This window comes from Stegodyphus dumicola, chromosome 12, assembly GCF_044657685.1.
Source record: "Stegodyphus dumicola isolate Sdum_Otavi_A_Nest chromosome 12, ASM4465768v1".
NCBI classification, from domain to species: Eukaryota; Metazoa; Arthropoda; class Arachnida; order Araneae; family Eresidae; genus Stegodyphus; species Stegodyphus dumicola.
Window position 1 is genome coordinate 60,358,043 of NC_140779.1, and position 20,799 is coordinate 60,378,841.

General features: G+C 31.6%; 2 protein-coding genes across 2 annotated transcripts; one reads left to right on the top strand and one right to left on the bottom strand.

Annotated features, from left to right (window-relative positions):
* Window positions 1-1,483: 1,483 nt before the first annotated feature.
* LOC118203113 (DNA-directed RNA polymerase I subunit RPA49-like) lies at window positions 1,484-3,325 on the bottom strand. Its single transcript, XM_035375364.2, has one exon. It carries the CDS (start codon window positions 3,176-3,178, stop codon window positions 2,000-2,002), a length of 1,179 nt encoding a protein of 392 aa, XP_035231255.1. The 5' UTR covers window positions 3,179-3,325; the 3' UTR covers window positions 1,484-1,999.
* Window positions 3,326-3,601: 276 nt separating this feature from the next.
* LOC118203120 (uncharacterized) lies at window positions 3,602-19,863 on the top strand. The gene is made up of 4 exons (XM_035375372.2): window positions 3,602-3,931; window positions 14,185-14,313; window positions 15,676-15,812; window positions 19,283-19,863. The coding sequence occupies exons 1-4, from the start codon at window positions 3,812-3,814 to the stop codon at window positions 19,593-19,595; spliced, it is 699 nt and encodes a 232-aa protein (XP_035231263.1). The 5' UTR covers window positions 3,602-3,811; the 3' UTR covers window positions 19,596-19,863.
* The last annotated feature ends 936 nt before the right edge of the window (window positions 19,864-20,799 follow it).

The window sequence follows — 20,799 nt, forward strand, 5'->3', positions numbered from 1 at the left end:
AGTGTTCAGCGACTTTACCGCTCGGCCGCTGGTGGGCCCTTTTTCTCATTAGGAAAATATCAAAGAGGGCACAAAAGTTGTTTTGGATCGCACCAGTCTGAAGGCTATATTATGAGAATTTCGGCCCAGTTTTAGAAGGTTAATATTAGTTTGAACCAGCACCATCATCACAAGTTATACCTGACACTGCATCAGTGAATTGGACAAATTTAATGAAACAGTTAACTTGTATGTGTGACATCATGTTATGGAAATCCATGCTCAGCAAGAGGCTGTATGTGAAAAACCGATTTCTGCATTGATTGATATCTGGCATGGCTTACTTTTGCTCATTAGCTAATAACTGACAGTTAATGGAGAAGTACAATCTTAAGATGATGATGAATGACACTGTTCTTAACAAATACAACAGTGCATTAAATAAGTATGTTGTTTCAAAGACATTAACTTTCTTGTGAGAGCTATCCAAGGCTGTCACCAAGATTGAAATTGTGTAAATAAAAATTTTGCTAATAAGACGAAAATGTAAGTTATATTTTTATGTTGTCAGGTTTCAGATCTATGACTTTTTGGATGGTTTTTGAATTCTAAATAATGCTTTGTTAATAATAAATCATTTAGCTTTGAGAAAATGCAATAAACTTAAGAGATTTATAGGTAGGTAAATTAGGATATGGTGTGCATACATATTAAGACATCTTGCAAATCATTATTTATCCAACTTTTAAATATTAAATGGAAGAGAAACATACCAATGTGAAATTTAAAATTCAGTGAAAAAAAAACTTTCTTTGGTATAGATTTTGAATAGGCAAAAGGTTCCTGCTTTTCAGCAGCAAAAGATTTAATTCAAAATCAAAGCCAAACAAAAGTTACTTTATTTAACTGATCTCAAATTTTAACTTTATTATTTTATGCATAATCCTAACATATTAAAGCACACAAAATATATTCATAGGAAAAACAAAGACACCAATATAAAAGTGGGCACTTCTCTAAGAAAATGTGATATTTGCATAACTTTTACATCAGCTTTATTAATTTTGAGGGTAACTGATCCTTCTGTTTAAGGAGTAAAATGTAATTCCCTCTTTGTACTATAACCTCAGAAAAGTTTTATTGCTTAATTGTAACAAGTAATTACATGTTGCTGCCAATGAAAAGGCAAGTCATCACTGTGATTTACAAAAGTTACAAGTAAACCATGAGACATATTTTGACACTTTTATGAAATGGCACTGCTACTGAGAAAATACTGGAATTTAAAAAAAAAAAAAAAAAAACTTTTAAATATTAAATGGAAACTTCTTTTTGCTTGCGAATAAGAGAAACCCTGTTATTCACCCTCAGAAATATAACTTAACACAAACCCCCACTTTTCAACATAATAAAGGTTCATTAAAATGTACTCAAAAGAATATGAAAAAATTTTTATATATTGCATAAATTTATAAAAGATAAGCATTTTTAGAAAATAGAAAGGTTACATCATAAAAAATCTTTTTTATTTTTCAAATAATTTATGGCATCATTCAGTTCTCATTTTTAAAAGATATTATGTACATTAGATAATCTAAAATAAACAATTTACATAACATTCTAATTATAAAATTCATATACATTTCACACCTTTATTTATAAGCACAACTTCTAGCATAATGCTTAACTTTATACTCTCCTTTTGATACTGAAGGATGATTTTACAATTTTCATTTCATTACGCTAAATACAAATAAATTATTCAATATGCTTTTCAAATAAAAGTTTAATGCTCTATGTATGTACATAGTATAAAACTTTCTTACATTTCTACAATCCATTGTAATGTGAAATTGAATAATTATTTTTTATCTGAACTAATGTTACATTAAAAATTATTCATAATGTATAAATTTAAAACAATAGTTGAATGTGATATGAATTAAAAAAAGAGACAAATTAATCAACAAGAATGAATTTAAAAAAAACAGAACAGAAAAGGTCATCATAACATGTAATATTATTTTTTAGAATACTTTGCTGGTATGTATAAAGGAAACTTCAATTCAGCAGTTTTAATCATGCTATCATTGAGTTTTCTATTACTAACATGGCATCCCAGTGCCTGAAAAACACTTACTACCCTATTTAATGCAATTCTAAGATCACTGTGAATCAAAGCAACGTTTGTAGTAAAAGCATCAATAAATAATGCAAGCACTAAAAGATGAGCTAATAATTTATCTTTCATCTGTTGTGGAAAGGTTCGATACGATTTCTTACTTTCTGTTGAAGAAACTAATGTAAACACATTAAGAAATTTACTTCTGAATGGTTCAGGAATATGAGTAGCAGGATCTTTTTTCCGAATATCTGTATATCCTAATTTAAGGAACGAAAGCAAATAATTGTAGTAAACTAAATATTTTGCCTTTTCATGTTCTAGCTTTATCTCTCCGTCGAGATGAGAAAGAACATACTTGCAATAACGATTCTCTTTTTTCCATACTTCTATATCATCAGCTGTTGCTTTAATAAAATTTGCAGCAAGTTCATCAAGAGCTGAGTCTTCTTCAGGAGTAATTATATCACTCACATTATACACATCGGTAACAGTGATTGTATTGCGATTTTGAGGAGGGATATAGTCAATCGATTGCGAGGTATTATGTGACTCTGTTATATTTAACGAAATATCCCCTAATGACATCTCATCCAGCGTCTCATTGAAATCTGATGTTTCCACTTTAAAGCTGTGATGTTGATTTAATGCACGCTTTTGAATTTTGCTCCCAAAACTAGCCGTTAGATTGCTTACAGCTTCACTATAACTGTGAGCCTTTGTAATTTCATCTGCAGGGCAAATATTCAATGTAGGATCCATATCAATGAGGAGAGTTTCATACAATTTCATTTGGCCAGTTCTTTTATTTCGTACACCTACGAAATAACGATTATTAAGAGAGTCTTCCCTACGTTCCTTCATCGATGAGGATCCAGTGAAAGTAGCTAATCCAGCTTTAGCTACGATTAGTTTTTTAGCATCACGATTAAAATTAGTCGCATCACCAGCACTATAAGATTCAAATGTAACACTTCCAGAGTCCAGATTCAAGTGTTGTTGAAAAACACATACATATGCTGGACACTTTTTCTTACTTAATTTCTTTGAAACTTTTAATTCACATTCGACTTCCATATCTTTCGCAGGTATATTGGTCGACACAATCAACTATAATCTAATACAGTTTACTCACTCGCACGTGCCAAAGGAGGTCTATGTACAATACATATTCTTTGCACGTGCTTTCAGCAACTTGAAAAATAAATTTCGTATGTGTAGTCGAAGTAGAAGTGTGTAATTGAAGTAACATTTTTGTTAAAAAATAACAGGCGAATTTTTTTTTTTTTTTTCAATGAAAATAGGTATAATTTATTTTTACTGAATCGGTGTTTCAAGGAAAAAATATCAATGCATTTTAAAAATGCTGTTGTCTTCCGTACATCGGAACACCGTAGTCGAATAGCAAAATATATTTAATTTTTTTTCCAATTGTCTTGCAAAATCTATGAATATATATCAATACTTCATATAATGTTCCAAAAAATATTACATTGCGTTCAGAGTGTAATGTAAGTCTTCTACAAAAATCTAGAAAATTCAGGTGTCAGTCAGTTTTATGTGAATGCAAGATCAAGGAGGCTGTAATCAAAGAATATATATTGTATCAAAGAATATATAGACTTTCTTTGTTGTAATGATGGCAAGAAGAAGAACAATTTGTGTACGTCGTCTGTAAACCGCGCAAGTTGATTATTTTAACGTCCCTTCATGCCTCAAGAATTCCAAGTATTATGTTGTTTCAACTGTGAAATGTTCCAAGTTCATCAAGTTAAAAAGTCGAAAACGTGGTCATGTAAAATTTGTAACGAAAAACAATCGCTTAAAAAAGTCAGTACCATATTTACAAAAACTATAGCTCTTCTATTTTTATTTGCATTACTTAATTTTTTCCAGTCAAGCCAGTTAATTTACCTTTTATTTTTATTTTTATTTTCATGATATTAAATGATTATTTAGAAAATCATTCTTTAAAATGATTTATAAGAAACAAAAGAAATAGAAAATGTGTAAGGGTAACTAGAAAAGAATCATGTAAAAGTTCTGTACTTTTTCTAGTAACATCACTTCAAAAAGGTGCCAGAATGTTGTGCGAAATAATTTGTAACTAATATAGTTCTTGATAAATATAAGGTGACCTTTTTTTTTTTTTTTTTTTTTTTTATGAAAAGGAGGAGACAAAAAGTAAATCACAAATAAATGAAGCATTTTATTAATTTAAACAAAAGTACAACAATTATGTTTACATCCCTTTTAATTATTTAATTAAAGGAATATTTGTTCATTGAATGAATATTTTTTTTCAATACATCATTTACTAACAAAATACTAGAAATATCGGAGAAATAATAATTCTTCATATTGAAATTTACAGTAAGTGCTGCAGCTAAAGTATCAACATTCAATCTTGATTTCTCGCTTGTCCAAAAATCATTACCAGTTGAAAAAACTTTCAACTACTGCATTAGTTCCAGGGCAACTCAACGTAAATTCAACAAGAATAACTAAATTTTCACATGGAATGTGTTTATTTTTTAAAGGGTTAAAAATTTCCACCCATCTTTTATCAATTTCAATATGTTGATTGCCCCATTGTTATAATTTATCGGTGTTTAAATATACGTTCAATCTTCTAATTTCTTCAAACAGATGATTGTCATCGATTTTAATATCAGGCATTTCTTTTGATAAAAACTCAAGATAATTTTCAATATCTGCTCAGTTTACTTGTGATGAAGTCAAAAAACACCAATTAAAACTGTTTTTATTGTGATATTTGTTTCTGACCATTCTTCAACATATAGGAAACTTGATTCAGAAGTCAAACAACAAAAATCAGCGTTAATTCTCAAAATTTTCACAGGACTAGTTTCAATGGTTTTACCGAACCATCATCTTCAGCTGCAAAACCGCAAATGAACAAGATAGGAAATAATGTTTAGATAAGATAAGAAAGCCTGGACAAGAATAAGCAAGTGGCGCCATCTGTTGGCGAAACCAGAACTAAAACATAATTTCTCTAAAAGCCGAAGGCAAATTTGGATTGGAATTAGGATCGTTAACTAGAACAGAAAGATTTTTATGAATGTGAAATGCCTCTAGAAAATCCAGTTCTCCAATGGAAGATGTTTTTTGAATAATTTTGGCAGCAGAAAAATTGAAAGTGTGATTTTCGGACCAACAATGTTGAGCAACAGAAGACTTCTGTGTTTCCTTTTTTCTAACATATGCCTCATGTTCTTTGACGCGAAATTTTAAGGCTCTCTTAGTTTGGCCAATGTAAATTAAACCGCACTGGCAAGGAATCCTATAAATACCCCAGGAATTCATATCCGGAATCGGGTCCTTGAGTATAGAAGTTGGAATTTTATTGATGGGAGAGTAAACAACCCGAAAGTTAAATTTCTGCAAAATATGTGCAACTTTATAGCTAATTGATGGAAAGAAGGGAATGACAACAGAATTTTTATAATCTCCTAAAATAAGAGTGTGGCTTTTAGTGTGTTGAGATGAGAATTTTTTAACTGCTTGAATAATAATGTTGGGTGAAAAGCCTTTGTCAATAGCTATTGCTTTTAAATAATTTAGTTCTTCATCAAGGGCTAGTTTGGAGGAGCAAACTTGAAGAGCACGGAAAACATAGGAATAAAATGAAGCTAACTTTTGTTTAGTCGGATGACATGATTTAAAGTGTGGTGGAAGGCAAACCGATGAAGGTTTACGGTAAACTGTAGTACTGAAGTTGGATGTGTTACGTGTGACCAGAATGTCGAGAAACGGAAGAGAATTGCAAGTCTCAAGTTCAAAAGTGAACTGAATAGCAGGATCAATAGAATTCATTGTTGAAAGAACTCTATTTAAATCATCTTTATTACCTTCAAACAGGGTAAAAGTATCGTCTACGTAGCGGAACCATGCCGGGAAGTTTAAAGTTTCAAACAATTTTGATTCATAATAATGCATGTAGATATCAGCCAGGATGGGACTGAGGGGGCTTCCCATGGCTAATCCCTAAGTTTGCTTGTAATATTTATTTTGGAAAACAAAATGTGTTTGTTTCAAACAGAGTTGAGTGAGAGAAATTAGCTCATCAATTTCGATGCAAGAGAAATGAAATTCGCGAAGTCTGGTTTCTAGACATCTTAATGCACCCTCCACTGGGACATTGGTGAATAATGATTTTACATCAAAAGAAACCATGAGTAAATTACGAGGAGAAATGTTTTTAACCTTTTTTACAAACTCTATTGAATTTTTTATGGTGTAAATGTTATTGTCTAATAGAGTGGAAAATCTAGAAACTAAATATTTAGCTAATGGATACGAGGCAGTACCTAAATTTGATACAATAGGGTGGAAAGGAATACCGCTTTTATGAATTTTCGGAAGAGCATATAATCTGGCACAATTCGCAACAGATGGGATAAGCAAATGTTTTAAGTTGCTTGAAATGATTTGCGAAGATTTGATCGCAGTTTTTATTTTGGATAAGTCCGAAGGTGAAGGATCTTTAGGGATCGGATTATATGGTCCTTCGTTTAAGAGTTTAGTGACACCATCGATGTAAGTGTTCTTATCCATGACGACTATCTGGCCACCTTTGTCGGCCTTTGAAATGATAATATCCGGGTTAGAATGAATCTCGCGCATTGTAGCTCTTTCTCTCGCAGTTAGATTTGGTTTCAAAGGTTTATTATTGAATTTCACATTATGAGCGATAAGATGCCTAATCATTTCTTTCTGTGAATCTGAAACTTTACTGAACTTGAAAGCTTTTTCGATAGGAGCCAAAATCTTTGGAATCGAGGGTTTACAGGTTTGTGAGAAGTTAAAATTATATTTTTGAATTCTCTCTTGTTCTTCTGAAAGACTAACATTAGAAATATTAACTATTGGCTTGATGTTTACAATGGGAAGATTTTTTGAACTACTTGAACTGGAAGACTGTAAAAGGAGTTTTTCGAATTTAACTGCAAGGGTGTTTTTATGACGGTTAACTGCATTCTAGGTTCTAGACCAAGACTTTTGTTCAAGGGCAGTGAATTTTGGATATGTTTTAGCGAGTTCCAGATGAAGCTTATAGAGTTATGTTCAATTTTGGACAATTGTTGACGTGTATCCCTTATCACGGACCGAAGTAAGGCAAGTTTGCAATTTAACAGAATTCTTGAAACGCGACTCGAAGGTTTTTGATTAGATTAGATTTGAATAAAATTGGGGATCAATTTTTTACATTTACATTTAAGTAAAAAGTCAAGATGATTCAGGAATTTTTGCCGTTTCAGGCGTAATTTAGTGAAACGATTAACGGATGAAGGCATGATAAACAATGCAGAAAATCAAACTAAATTAACTGAGCAATAATAAAGTACACACAAAATAGCAGAAAAATCCCTCACTGAAATGAATAGAAAACAAAATGTTTGTAAGCAAAATGCATGAAATCAGACAAGCAAAGCACAATATCCAAATGTACAAAACATAAACATAACTTGAAAATTGCAAAAATGTACTCACCGAAACTCCTACAATCATAAAATTGATTGTAGGATAATGGCGGCCACACCACGTGCAAAAAAGAAAGCAAAATGTAAGCCTGTTTGGGGCTTCTATAATTAAGACACAACAACACGCCGAATAAATACTGATTCAGAAGTCAAACAACAAAAATCAGCGTTAATTCACAAAATTTTATCATGGATAAGAACACTTACATCGATGGTGTCACTAAACTCTTAAACGAAGGACCATATAATCCGATCCCTAAAGATCCTTCACCTTCGGACTTATCCAAAATAAAAACTGCGATCAAATCTTCGCAAATCATTTCAAGCAACTTAAAACATTCGCTTATCCCATCTGTTGCGAATTGTGCCAGATTATATGCTCTTCCGAAAATTCATAAAAGTGGTATTCCTTTCCGCCCTATTGTATCAAATTTAGGTACTGCCTCGTATCCATTAGCTAAATATTTAGTTTCTAGATTTTCCACTCTATTAGACAATAACATTTACACCATAAAAAATTCAATAGAGTTTGTAAAAAAGGTTAAAAACATTTCTCCTCGTAATTTACTCATGGTTTCTTTTGATGTAAAATCATTATTCACCAATGTCCCAGTGGAGGGTGCATTAAGATGTCTAGAAACCAGACTTCGCGAATTTCATTTCTCTGGCATCGAAATTGATGAGCTAATTTCTCTCACTCAACTCTGTTTGAAACAAACACATTTTGTTTTCCAAAATAAATATTACAAGCAAACTGAGGGATTAGCCATGGGAAGCCCCCTCAGTCCCATCCTGGCTGATATCTACATGCATTATTATGAATCAAAATTGTTTGAAACTTTAAACTTCCCGGCATGGTTCCGCTACGTAGACGATACTTTTACCCTGTTTGAAGGTAATAAAGATGATTTAAATAGAGTTCTTTCAACAATGAATTTTATTGATCCTGCTATTCAGTTCACTTTTGAACTTGAGACTTGCAATTCTCTTCCGTTTCTCGACATTCTGGTCACACGTAACACATCCAACTTCAGTACTACAGTTTACCGTAAACCTTCATCGGTTTGCCTTCCACCACACTTTAAATCATGTCATCCGACTAAACAAAAGTTAGCTTCATTTTATTCCTATGTTTTCCGTGCTCTTCAAGTTTGCTCCTCCAAACTAGCCCTTGATGAAGAACTAAATTATTTAAAAGCAATAGCTATTGACAGGGGCTTTTCACCCAACATTATTAATCAAGCAGTTAAGAAATTCTCATCTCAACACACTAAAAGCCACACTCTTATTTTAGGAGATTATAAAAATTCTGTTGTCATTCCCTTCTTTCCATCAATTAGCTATAAAGTTGCACATATTTTGCAGAAATTTAACTTTCGGGTTGTTTACTCTCCCATCAATAAAATTCCAACTTCTATACTCAAGGACCCGATTCCGGATATGAATTCCTGGGGTATTTATAGGATTCCTTGCCAGTGCGGTTTAATTTACATTGGCCAAACTAAGAGAGCCTTAAAATTTCGCGTCAAAGAACATGAGGCATATGTTAGAAAAAAGGAAACACAGAAGTCTTCTGTTGCTCAACATTGTTGGTCCGAAAATCACACTTTCAATTTTTCTGCTGCCAAAATTATTCAAAAAACATCTTCCATTGGAGAACTGGATTTTCTAGAGGCATTTCACATTCATAAAAATCTTTCTGTTCTAGTTAACGATCCTAATTCCAATCCAAATTTGCCTTCGGCTTTTAGAGAAATTATGTTTTAGTTCTGGTTTCGCCAACAGATGGCGCCACTTGCTTATTCTTGTCCAGGCTTTCTTATCTTATCTAAACATTATTTCCTATCTTGTTCATTTGCAGTTTTGCAGCTGAAGATGATGGTTCGGTAAAACCATCGAAACTAGTCCTGTGAAAATTTTGTGAATTAACGCTGATTTTTGTTATTTGACTTCTGAATCAGTATTTATTCGGCGTGTTATTGTGTCTTAAATATAGGAAACTTATTTCATAAAAATTTTGTGCTTCTTTGGTAAACGTTTCCATTATACCCAGATTTGATTCCTTTAAGTTTGATAATTTCCTTTTTATTGTTAAAGGAATAAATTTTTCTTCAAATCTTGATTTATATTGATGGACAAAATCGTTCAAAATAAGGCAAACTTCTATAGCTGAAATATGTTCAATGTTTTGAATCATTTTGTGGAAAACAGATGCCTGATTATGGACAAAATACATTAATACCTTCGATAATTCATTATTGAAAAAAAGATTGTAAAATTTTTGGACATTTGCCTAAACTTAAAAAATATGAACGGAGAGGCTCAAATAATCGTAAAACACGCTCTATAGCAGATGTTAAAGAAAGCCATCTAACTTTTGAATATCCTAAATGTTTCATGTATTCAACATTTGCGTCTTCACAAATTTTTTTTAAAGCAGTCAAACGAACCGTAAAATGATTAAAATACAAATAAATTGACATTATTATTAATTCTACATCAATTGGCATGGCAGATGAGGCTTTGCTTATTGCATTTGACAAAATATGTGCATTACTACCAATGCCTATTACTTTCTGTTGAAGTAAATCTTGTAATTTTACATAGACATTATTTACTCCTTTGCATCTTCACTCACCAAAATTTCTGTTTGTATTATCTGCTGTTAGTGCAACAACTTTTTATATTTCAAATTGTTTATATTTATTACTCTGTATAGTAGTTCGCCAAAATTTCAGCAGTTTCCTCAATGGACTCTTTGTTATAATATCTTACTAGTATTGGATACAATTTTGTTTCATTATGATTTGATGCATCAGATAAAACTGTTACAGATGCTGCATTTTTCAAATCTTCTGCAAGTATATTATCACAGTAATTTTTGAATACTGATTTAATAATAGCCTCACATTTTGTTCTGGCACATGAAAATTTAGGATTGTGAAACATTTTCAATAATTTTGTTGTACAATTCATACTAAAACTTTGATTATGAATTACTGTATGAAATGAAAATGCTCCTTCCATTACAGCTAACTCTTTTTCCTCTTCAGAGTAGTTAGAAATTAAAAAAAATATTGTTACTTTACTACTGGAAGCTGATGCATCTGTGATTGCTTATGTTGGTGTTTAAGTGCTTAGTTATGGCTGCTTTGCCTCCAACTGCAATACAAAATTCTCCTCTGCAAATATTGCAGAAAACAATGGTGTCTTTCTTTGACACAAGAAAGGGAAATTCCTTCTTCACCTGATTGTTGAAATGGCACTCCCTCTTCTTTGATTTTTCCATCCTTTAAATAAAATTAAAAATAGAACATGGAGCGACATGAACAATGTAAGCACATTATAAATAAATAAAAAAATAAATCTTTAATAACAAAAACTATAAAACTTTTCTAAATCTATATTTAAATTATTTTATACTTGTGTTGAAAACACAATTATAAAGAAAGCCATCTGACTTTAAATGTGAAGTCATGTAACTTTAAATGTTTAAAATTAAATTAATGAACAAATAAAACGTGCATTCTACTTAGTAAGGCACTTGAGCATTATAATTATACAGTGAAAGAAAGAATTTCGTATTTGCATCAGATGTATTTGCAAACTTTAATATTGTAGACACATTAAAATAAACAAAGTAAAGTGCGCAAAAGTGTGAGGGTGCGAGACAAGTGTGGCTGAGTGAAAGTTTTGATATGCCCAGAATGTGCTGTGTATGCGTTTTATAATCATGTTTTTTCGATCTGCACCATTACATGATGATTGACACGTAACATTTCGATGCAGCATCTTCAGATAATACAGAGATAAACAGATTAGTTGTAAAATATTGAAAAGGAGGACAGTTGGGAGGACACTTCTTCAAAAAGGACAGAGCCTACCAAAGTAGGACGATTGGTCATCTTACTAAATGACACTTAAAATTTGTTTGTTTTTAATAGGCATATATGTTTTTTATGCTTTACGCACTTCAACCATATGCTGTTTGTGTCTCAGGATGGATTGCATTTGTCCATTTTTAACTTTCCAAACTTTGGATCCTAACCATTATGTAGCATACTGAAGAGAAGGGCACCAACTTTTAAATAAGGCAAAACCAGCCTTCGTATGATTTTAGTTTTTTGAAAAGGTCTATAACTTTTCAGGCATCCTTCCATATATGAACAGAGGGGTTTGGGGTAAAATCAGTGTTAGTCTAAGGCAAAATTTTTGCCTAATTTTAAAACTATATCTGAAGTAATTTTAAAAACATTCTAACATCAATTACCTAAATAGGAATACATTTAAGTGTGAAAATGTATAAATGAAATTGTTGCTATTATTATTGTCATAATGGCAGAGGCATTACACCATATGTGATTGGAAATTTAATAATGTAATTGTCTAGAAACATGACTTTTATGTACAATATATTTATATGTTAATAGAGTATGATTTAAGGATATACCCATGGATTATCTGTTTAAACTCAGGTATTCTTAACACCCTACAAAATTGAATCAGCACTCCTGGCTAAAATCGACATTCAAGCTCAGGTATGAATGTCATACCCAAAAGTTCTGCAGACTTTCGTCTGCCACTCATTCTGTCTGTTTCACCTGCTAAATTCTCGCTAAGATGGCAGGCAGCTGACTGGCTGACTGCAGAGAAATTCATGACACTAACATATTTTGATGTTGTTAATACATGTATTAAAATGCTTGTTTATTTGTTCAAAACTGCCAGTTAGAAATCAAAATCACTCGAATGTCAGTCATATTGGAAATCTTTGAAATAGTATATGTCACTTTCTTTTTGAATAGACTTCTAAATCCAGATAGGCCCACCAGCGGCCGAGCGGTAAAGTCGCTGAACACTGGTAGTTCTGTCGGAGGTTCAAATCCCCGGAACGGGCTGGCTGCATGGGCATTTTCGTGGTTTTCCCCATGTGTAACGTGTATACGAGCCAGTTTTCCTTAGAAAGTCCTCCACGAAGGCATCCCTCCTCTTAAGCAGATAGCCCTAGTGTGCTTTGCCATAATTAAATAAACCAAACCAAATCCAGATGAATAGGCTGGCAGCATTTTTGTGGTTTTCCCCATGTGCTGTATGAATGCACGGGTTTCCTATGCACTTCTTAATGAAAGTTCTCCTTGAAAGAATCTCTTCTGCTAGGCAGCTAGCCCTTGTATGCTTTGTCATATTCAGATAACTTAACTTAACCTAACCTTCTTTTTGAATAGCAATAATGTTTGCATTTCTGAATACCAATAATGTTGCAATGTTCAGGCAGGTGGAAAGCTAGAGAGATATATGGATCGTGCCTTGCCACATTAATATTAGGGGTGTTCAAATGAAAAGATATAAAATGACACTATGGGTATGATGAAGTCTTCACCCACAAGTAATCACCAGAGACCTGAACACAACTATTCCTCTCTTTCACGAGCTGAAATATTCCCTCTTCCCAGAAATCCTGTAGCTGTCACAGAAGCCAGTCCTCCACTGTGTCCTTAAGCTCATCATTCGATTTGAAGTGCTTTCCTTTGAGATGCCAATTCTCACCAAGTCATTCACCTTGTTCACGAGTTCGGACATGATTACCATGTTTGCTTGGCCTGGTCATCACTCAAACACTCCAAGCCATCATGAAAACTGCCACTCCACTTTCTCACTGACTTGTTGGACACATAGTCAGGCCAAATACGGCTACCATCCGGCAATGAATATTATCTGGTTTAACCCCTTCCACAGTCAGAAATCTGATAACATCTTGCTGCTGCTCAATCATCAAATTTTGCAATGTGAATGCCAAAATGTCATCACATGCACTGCCGCATCAATTGGACGGAACACACAACTACCTGCTTCGCTCTGGTGTCATGTGCGGGCACATGCGGTGAACCACATTGGACACTACATTCACTTCCTTAGATGTCTCACTATGTTATGCCAAAGCAGCATATTCAAATTTCAACCAGTTAGGTTGTTACGACGTTTTGTACCTTTTCATTTGAATACCACTTATACTTTTTGTTGATAATATGGGTTACCACAACAGCCTCAGCTTTTTAATGGGACTACAAATAACCAAAGTATTATTTTCTTTAATAATCAGGAATAGTTAAATAAATGTCTACATACTTGAAAAATTATCTAATATTCCTTTTACAAATTTTCCAGATGTATGAGAAAAAATAAAACTGACAAGAATCATTGTTAATTTTTCAATTTCATATGATTTTTTTCTAATCTTGTGAGCAAATATTGCATAATACAAAAATATTAATCTATTATTTGATGAGGATATCGTGAAATAATGGATTATTTCATGATATCCTCATCAAATAATAGATTAATATTTTTGTATTATGCAATATTAAAGTAGAATTAGTTACGATTGCTTCCTAATTTTATTTTCTAATATAAAATTGGTGTGATACAAATTTAGTATTAAAATATTTAGGTCTAGAACAAATCTTTCAGATTTGAATATTAATTATTGAAATCCAGTGTAGTATGTGTGTTATGTTTATATTTATTTCAATGACTTCCCATCTAATATTTACATATACTGGAAATATTCTTTTCCAGGTATTTGGGATTGGTTCTGCTCGTGATTGTCGATCTCTGGTTCAGCAATTTAACTTATCTAAAGGCGAGAAGAAATCTTGTCAACAAGTACAAAATGAAAGTTATTTTACTGAGGACTTCAAAGAAGAAGTAATTTTTTTTTAGTTCATTAGTACTGTCTTATAATATGTGTAATTTATTTGTTATGAAGTATGTATGTAGTTCAAATACAGTGAAAATCGTTTAACCCGAAACTGAGGGGACTGAAATACTTTTTTGTGTTAAAAAGAAATTGGGGGGGGGGGACATATATTCAACAAAATTAAGTTTATTAGAGTACATTTTATTTACATAGATATGTATGTATGCATATATTTAATAAAAATCAATGAAACAAAAACATGCACAAGAACTTAATGAAATTTAATACAAAATTTTCAAGTTTTTTTAAAAACAAAACATTTATTGAGTTTTAGAAAAATAATCTGGTATTTTTCTTTGTATTGTCTTTTTAGCATCAAGTTGTTAATAAATTGTTCAATGCCATCCATTTGTTATTCATTTCACCATTGTGTGTCTAAATAACTGTGCGTACTTTTCATGATGTTCCTCTTTTCGGATGACCTGGGAACAGGAGCTGTATTATTCATTTCATTTCATTTTCGTTGTCGGAATCTACATCAATGATATTTTTTTAGCTTTGAACAAACTCCAAAATGTCTTTGTCTGCCATAATTGGGGCTGTGCATACATTATCGTTAACTACTGCAACAGATTCTTCCAATAATGCAATAGGACAGTCCAGTAATACAGAAACATTTTAAGCATTTCATTAAATGTCGGCTCAGTTTCAATATCCTCCTTCTCCCTTTCTTTTGGCACCAAAGAATCTGATAATTTTGAGAATCGTGCATGACAAAAACGATTTTCATTTGTCCTTGGAGTCACTGAATTCCATACAGAGTTCAACATATGAAGAGACAGAGATATGCAGAGTGCAACATATGAACCAAACTCTTAGATTTTTACTCGCACTGCGATATACTCATCACCAAATTCCAAAGCCAATTGATGAGAGATGAGATTTTTGTGTGGCGTTTGTAGGAGTGGGAGGTGAAAGTAACTTAGGTAAACAAAACTGGCTCATGTCACAAGGCTATTCCGAGGGTATTTCAAAGGCAAGTTAGCCTCCAATCTACAAAACATGTGAAACTACCTCTCTTTCATTTCACACTCTTCTTAAATCTCACCTGCGAGGCCAGTGTTTTCCGTATTTTGTTTATTCCCAGAAAGGATATCTTTTCATGTTAAGAGAAACAAAATGTATGAAAATATATAGTAGTTTGTTGGGATCGTTGTATTATTTCATATTAATCGATATTTCGTTTTAAGCATTTTTGCGTTAAATGTATTTCACTGTAGCTAAAATTTTGTATTTTGGATAAATGCATCTTACTTTTTTTTTTTTTTATTATTATTAAAGTAAAGCTTTGCTTCTTACTTTTCATTTAGGATTTGATGCATGCTCTAGATGAAAGTGATTACTGTACAGATGATTATGACTTTTCTTCTGAATTATTTTCTCAAGCTGAGCCTATTATGAACCCTTATGTAAAGTCAAGAACTTCTATTTCACCACTTCATCTTAGGTATTTTGAAATAATCATTATAAATATTAGGATAAAAGTGTATTTTTGCATAGTCTTTATTGTTTTATAGTTGATGTGTTTCAGTAATAAATGTTGTATAAAAGAAATCTGATCTTTAATTCTTGAGGGGTAGGCTGTATAATTTTTTAGATTAATGTATTTGTTTTGATTATATGAATTTATAACTCACTGAAATTTATTCAGAAAATTGGTAATAATATCCTTAACTAAAAGGGTGCAATTATATCATAAACTAAGACTACTTTTTAAAGGGGTCTGTGTAATACAGACACCATCTGGATATTTGATTTATCAAGTATGGTACAAAGTCTGAAATCTGGACTCATTGGCGAACCTGGATTTAGGATTTTTCTGTATATTAGGTCACCAGTTTAAATCTAGTAAGATGGCATGTAGAAATTATAAAATTAAAAATATGATATCATGATTTATGAATTAATGAAGCATTTATGATCTAAAGTGTATCAAAATTTACAAAAATAAAAGCTTAATATTTATTTGTTTACTTAATTAAAGATTTCTTTCAATATAATTTCTTTGTTTTGTTTTTGTACTAATACTTTTCTTTTAATTCTATAGACAGACCTAATTTCTTGTTCACTTACAAAGTTCCATTGTTCAAGTCATGTAATTGCTGTGTCGAGAATTTTGACTAACTTGTCAATCAAAATTTATTCATTTTCAATAACCTGTCACTTTCTTCACTATCGGTAGTGGTATTTTTTGGATCTAGAACCATACTACAGATTTCGCCATCTATTAATTGATTGATGATTGGGACATTGTCATCACAATGAAAAACTTCTGTTATACCATCTTCATTTATTACCCCTTCTCCACATCGGAAAATTTCACTTTTGGTTTGCGATATCGGAAAACCTTCGAATTCTCAGCTATCATCTTCATCATCCCCACCATGAAATATGGTAGCTGGCCATAAGTTAAGTATTTTTTAAAGTATCTGGAGATACATCTTCCAACGATTTGGTGCTGCCCCACAGCATATTTTATCCAAAAATATTTTAAAACTTATGAATCATCTTGCTATTATTCAAGAGGTTTAACATGGACTTTAAAAATGCTACTTTATATGTACATTTCAGCGTGCACTAATCCGATATCCATAGACTGAATGATTGATGTACAATTTGGAGGAAAGTATAATATGGATACATTATCTTTCACTAAAACTTTAAGTGAAGTATGAGCTGTACAATCAAGATACTTTTTCCATCATCAGGTAAACCAAGTGAATTCAAATGCTGCCAAGCCTCGGCTATTAAATGATTTTCAAACCAACCAACCATTCATTACCGCTTATGTCACCAATGCTCTTTTATTTGCATGATATATAATAGAGAACATCTTTACTCTTTTAAATGCTCGAGGTCATGTATTTTTTCAATTACGAAAAGTTTACACTTGTACGTTCCTGCAGCATCTGTGCATGCTAAAATTGTTAGTCTCACTCTGGAATCTTTGACACTAGTTCGAGCCTTTTCTGTAAATGTTGCCATGGTATTTAGCTATACATATTACCGAAAAGACCAGTTTCATCAGCATTGTAAATTTGAAAGAACGAAAAGAACTCATTTCTGGGTTAAAAACTCTGTGAATATTACATTTCCTCCCCTTCTTCACATATTTGTCCAACATAAAATGGCTTTCTCTTTCTTCTGTAAATTTATGTCTTGCGTGACATCTGTGAATTTGTAAGTGTATTTTTTATTTTGTGTTGTGTTGTTGTATTTGTTTGTTTTTTACTTACTCTAAGCCTTATGTAATAGTATGTGATGCACAAGAAATTAAAAATTTTCAATAAAAAAAAACTTTTTTTTTGTGTCCCCTCCATTTACAAAAAATGGCCAGGAATGGCAAAATTTAGCTAAATAATTTACTGTAACTTGAAATCTGTTTGTAAAGTAGTTCTTAAATTGAAGAGCTAATTTTTCTGCTTCCAGTGGTATAAGTTATGAATAGGTAAACTTAAATTAAATAAAAAAAAAATTAAGAATATTACATGGAAAAAGATACCTAATTCCACTTTCTACTCAATGTTTTGATGGAATAACGAGTGAAAGAACATGCCATAATCGCAATATTTTGGACTGTCATATTGGCTTGAATCGATGGTGTCAGTATATCTTTACAAAAACCAACTGTTGAACTTTGAATAGCAGTCAATCTTTTAAAACCGCTTTTAGATCTTTTACTATCACAGCAAGAATTATTTGATGATTACGAGTTTGAAGGCAAATGAGAAAACCGATACCAAATACAGTGATGAAAATCAGCGTGTGCGAAGAAGAAAAAGGCATCATGATGACGGATCTGCAGAAGTTGTGAACAGAGGAAGAGATAAGTTAAAGATAGAAACTTATTTGCCTGTAGACATGCTGTATGCAGAATTATTGTGGTGACTAGAAGCTTATCAGGAAATAATTCTATGTTTGAATTTCTAATAGATTTCATGACAAAGACCAATGATGAAATTAAAGAGGCTTGTACAAAATTTAGTGAGCATTATTCCAATGATATTAAGCCTGAGTTTCTAAACGAGAATTGTGCAGTTTAAGTACTTCATCCTCTAATTCTTACAATTAGAATTGGAGGATGTGAGGTTTGTGGGGAAAGGTAAAATTGTACCTGCTGAGGAATCAATTAAATTGATTTTTGATAATATGGTATAATCAATTATCCTAAATGTAATGATAGTATTGCTAATATAGAGAAGTATGATGTTATCAAATGCAATGGGGGAACATAACTTTTCAAAATGAAAACTAATAAAAATCTGTCTTCATTCATCAGCATCACAGAACCATTTAAATTTATTGTCAATAATGGCAGTTGAAAATGATGTAATGGAAAAGGTCAACTTTCGAGATGTTATGAACGATTTTGTATCCGTAAAAGTTAGAAAAGTTAATATTTAAACTTAATGTACTTGACAAAACTGTTTTCTTTTGTTTATTGTATTTTATTGATGGTATCAAATGCAATGGGGGAATGTAACTTTTCGAAATGAAAACTAATAAAAATCTGTCTTTATTTGTCAATATCTCAGAACCATTTAAATTTATTGTCGATAATGGGAATTGAAAATGATGTATTGGAAAAGGTCAACTTTTGAGGTGTTATGAATGATTTTGTATCCATAAAAGTTAGAAAAGTTAATATTTAAACTTAATGTACTTAAAACTGTTTTCTTTTGTTTATTGTATTATATTGCATTTAGCAAGAATAAAGTTAAAATTAACTGCTTTGATATAATAAAAAATAGCTTGCATTGTTAACTCTCATACAACTTGAATTCTATTATAATTAATTCTTGAAATTTTTGTTGAAAATGCTACATGTGTATTATTTGACTGTGAAACTTGTATAGTAATTTATTAATCTGAAAAACCTGTGCTTAGCTGAAAAAATATTTTTGTACCTATTTTCAGATATGAAGCAAGTGCATCAAATGATGATGAATGTGATAGGGATAGTTTCAAAGAGAAAGAAATACTAAATGTGGAAGTGACAACAGGAAATAAGAGAAAATACAAAAGTTCTGAGTGTTTGCATGATCATGGAAAATGTGAAGGAGTAAAAGATAAGTTTTACCAAAATTCTATTCAAGAGCTAGAAAAGAATGCAGTTCTTGTAAGTTGCATTGTAACTGACAAAAGCATAGTGGATGACAGGCAGAAATCTTTGCGTAAAAAGAACAGAGGATTTCAGCTCATTGTTGAAGCTGCTGCAAAATTAAACTGAACACATTCTGCTCAATGTCATATTATTGATAACCTATATACAGGTATTTTAGAGCTAATGTAATACCACTAATGCAACATTCTTCTCCTGTGGATCTAGATGAAATTTAGTATTTTGTTAACTTTACCAATACATTTGTAATGCTTATCTGCTGTCAGTATGTCACTTATTTTAAAGAAATGGTAATCATTTTCTTGAATATTTTATAATTATATATTTACTTTGATAAATTCACTTAAATAAATTAAATTCTTAGATTGTACACAAATTTCATGTTATACAAGTTGCATAAAAATACATAATGGTAAATATATTTTTATAAATAATAAAAACATTGAACAGTTTATAGGATTACTAGGAATACAGAACAAAGTTCGAAACTCAGATTCGTCGGGACTTCGGCGATTCCAGATTTGGGATTTTTCCGGATATTAGATTATCGATTTAAATCTAGTAAGATGGCATGCATAAATTATTAAATTAAAAATAGGAAACTGTAATTTATGAAATAAAGAAAAATTATAATCTAAAGAGTATCAAAATGTACAAAAAAAAAAAAAAAAAAAAAAGCTTTATATTTACTTTTTTACTTTATTAAACATTTCTTTCAATGTAAGTTGTTTCCACAAAAATTTCAAAATGTTCCTTTTTCTTTTTTATGTGATATACAGTCAACTTTTTAATGCCATACTCCTCGCATAATTTTGAGACTGCTATGCCTTTATTCATTTTCTGCAGCAATTCTACTTTTTGTTTAATGGAATCAAAACATGGTTTCGCCTTGTAGATCCTTAGGCAGCCCCAGAATTGGAAACTCTTTTCGACATAATCAAAAGTTGAAGCTTATTTTTTTATAAAATTGCCGTAATAATAACAGTCTGCAAAATATAATAAGCTGGATCAAATTAAAAGATTAGGAAGCAGTGCAGTCTGTTATATTAACTGAAATGCCTTAGAATCAGTAACCTAGCTTAATAGCGTCCGTTATATATTATTGGCTGTGCATCACAAGATTGGCGACGAAGGCCATGTTGTTTCGCTAAATTTTATCTTGCTCCTACTGCATACTGAATTAAGCCTGAATTGCATTAGTTTAGTTATTTACTATACCTACATTTATTTCTTGCACATGCTTAAAACTAACCTGAGTATTGAATAAATATAAACTCCCTCATATACTTAAGGCTTTATCTAGGGCTGACAT

What these genes read in the sequence shown, in the direction of transcription:
- LOC118203120 (XM_035375372.2), top strand. Translation starts at nt 3,812, where the DNA reads ATGCCTCAAGAATTCCAAGTATTATGTTGTTTCAACTGTGAAATGTTC. An exon ending in AAAAACAATCGCTTAAAAAA is followed by an intron (nt 3,932 to 14,184) that starts GTCAGTACCATA and finishes ATTCTTTTCCAG; the next exon opens with GTATTTGGGATTGGTTCTGC. An exon ending in CTGAGGACTTCAAAGAAGAA is followed by an intron (nt 14,314 to 15,675) that starts GTAATTTTTTTT and finishes CTTTTCATTTAG; the next exon opens with GATTTGATGCATGCTCTAGA.
- LOC118203113 (XM_035375364.2), bottom strand. Translation starts at nt 3,178, where the DNA reads ATGGAAGTCGAATGTGAATTAAAAGTTTCAAAGAAATTAAGTAAGAAA.